The sequence below is a fragment of the Haliotis rufescens genome, unplaced genomic scaffold (assembly GCF_023055435.1).
Source record: "Haliotis rufescens isolate VD_foot unplaced genomic scaffold, xgHalRufe1.0.p SCAF_53, whole genome shotgun sequence".
NCBI lineage: Eukaryota > Metazoa > Mollusca > Gastropoda > Lepetellida > Haliotidae > Haliotis > Haliotis rufescens.
This window is the reverse complement of record NW_025964257.1, coordinates 1,917,887-1,919,786: the sequence shown is the minus strand read 5'-3', so window position 1 is coordinate 1,919,786 and position 1,900 is coordinate 1,917,887. Positions and strand designations below refer to the sequence as shown.

At 69.2% G+C, this 1,900-nt stretch overlaps 1 protein-coding gene across 1 annotated transcript; it reads left to right on the top strand.

Annotated features, from left to right (window-relative positions):
- Positions 1–446: 446 nt before the first annotated feature.
- Positions 447–1,535, top strand: LOC125374169 (octapeptide-repeat protein T2-like). The gene is made up of 2 exons (XM_048385004.1): positions 447–546; positions 613–1,535. Exons 1-2 carry the CDS (start codon positions 447–449, stop codon positions 1,533–1,535), a joined length of 1,023 nt encoding a protein of 340 aa, XP_048240961.1.
- Positions 1,536–1,900: the final 365 nt, after the last annotated feature.

Here is a 1,900-nt window from a genome sequence, read left to right as displayed (position 1 = left end):
GGAGGGAACGGGCAAGGGAGCGAGGGAGGGAGCGGGCAAGGGAGCGAGAGACGGAACGGGCAAGGGAGCGAGGGACGGAGCGGGCAAGGAAGCTAGGGATCGCGGGAGGGAACGGGCAAGGGAGCGAGGGAGGGAACGGGCAAGGGAGGGAGGGAAAGAACGGGCAAGGGAGCGAGGGAGGGAGCGGGCAAAGAAGCTAGGGACGGAACGGGCAAGGAAGCTAGGGATCGCGGGAGGGAACGGGCAAGGGAGGGTGGGAAGGAACGGGCAAGGGAGCGAGGGAGGGAACGGGCAAGGGAGCGAGGGACGGAACGGGCAAGGGAGCGAGGGACGGAACGGGCAAGGAAGCTAGGGATCGCGGGAGGGAACGGGCAAGGGAGCGAAAGAGGGAACGGGCAAGGGAGCGAGGGAGGGAACGGGCAAGGGAGGGAAGGAAGGAACGGGCAATGGAGCGAGGGAGGGAACGGGCAAGGGAGCGAGGGAGGGAACGGGCAAGGGAGGGAGGGGTGAAGCGGGCAAGGGAGGGAGGGAACGGGCAAGGGAGGGGTGGGGGGGTAGATCCGGCAAGGGAGGGAGGGAACGGGCAAGGGAGGGAGGGGTGAAGCCGGCAAGGTCGCGAGGGAGGGAACGGGCAAGGGAGGGGGGGGAGAGCCGGCAAGGGAGCGAGGGAGGGAAAGGGCAAGGGAGGGGTGGGGGAGCCGTCAAGGGAGCGAGGGAGGGAACGGGCAAGGGAGGCTGGGGGAGCCGGCAAGGGAGGGAGGGAACGGGCAAGGGAGGGGGGGGTGAAGCCGGCAAGGGAGCGAGGGAGGGAACGGGCAAGGGGGGGGGGGGGGGGGGGGACGGGCAAGGAAGCAAGGGAGGGTACGGGCGAGCGAGCGAGGGAGGGAACGGGCAAGGGAGCGAGGAGGGAACGAGCAAGGGAGCGAGGGAGGGAACGGGCAAGGGAGGGAGGGAGGGAACGGGCGAGAGAGGAAACGGGCAAGGGAGGGAGAGAACGGGCAAGGGAGCGAGGGACGGAGCGGGCAAGGGAGCTAGGGATCGCGGGAGGGAACGGGCAAGGGAGCGAAAAAGGGAACGGGGAAGGGAGGGAGGGAGGGAACGGGCAAGGGAGCGAGGGAGGAAACGGGCAAGGGAGGGAGGGAAAGGGCAAGGGAGCGAGGGAGGGAGCGGGCAAGGGAGCGAGGGACGGAACGGGCAAGGGAGCGAGGGACGGAGCGGGCAAGGAAGCTAGGGATCGCGGGAAGGAACGGGCAAGGGAGCGAGGGAGGGAACGGGCAAGGGAGCGAGGGACGGAACGGGCAAGGGAGGGAGGGAAAGAACGGGCAAGGGAGCGAGGGAGGGAGCGGGCAAGGAAGCTAGGGACGGAACGGGCAAGGAAGCTAGGGATCGCGGGAGGGAACGGGCAAGGGAGGGTGGGAAGGAACGGGCAAGGGAGCGAGGGAGGGAGCGGGCAAGGGAGCGAGGGACGGAACGGGCAAGGGAGCGAGGGACGGAACGGGCAAGGGAGCGAGGGACGGAGCGGGCAAGGAAGCTAGGGATCGCGGGAGGGAACGGGCAAGGGAGCGAGGGAGGGAACGGGCAAGGGAGCGAGGGAGGGAACGGGCAAGGGAGGGAGGGAAAGAACGGGCAAGGGAGCGAGGGAGGGAGCGGGCAAGGAAGCTAGGGACGGAACGGGCAAGGAAGCTAGGGATCGCGGGAGGGAACGGGCAAGGGAGCGAAAGAGGGAACGGGCAAGGGAGCGAGGGAAGGAACGGGCAAGGGAGGGAAGGAAGGAACGGGCAATGGAGCGAGGGAGGGAACGGGCAAGGGAGCGAGGGAGGGAACGGGCAAGGGAGAGGGGGTGAAGCGGGCAAGGGAGGGAGGGAACGGGCAAGGGAGGGAGGGGTGAAGCGGGCAAGGG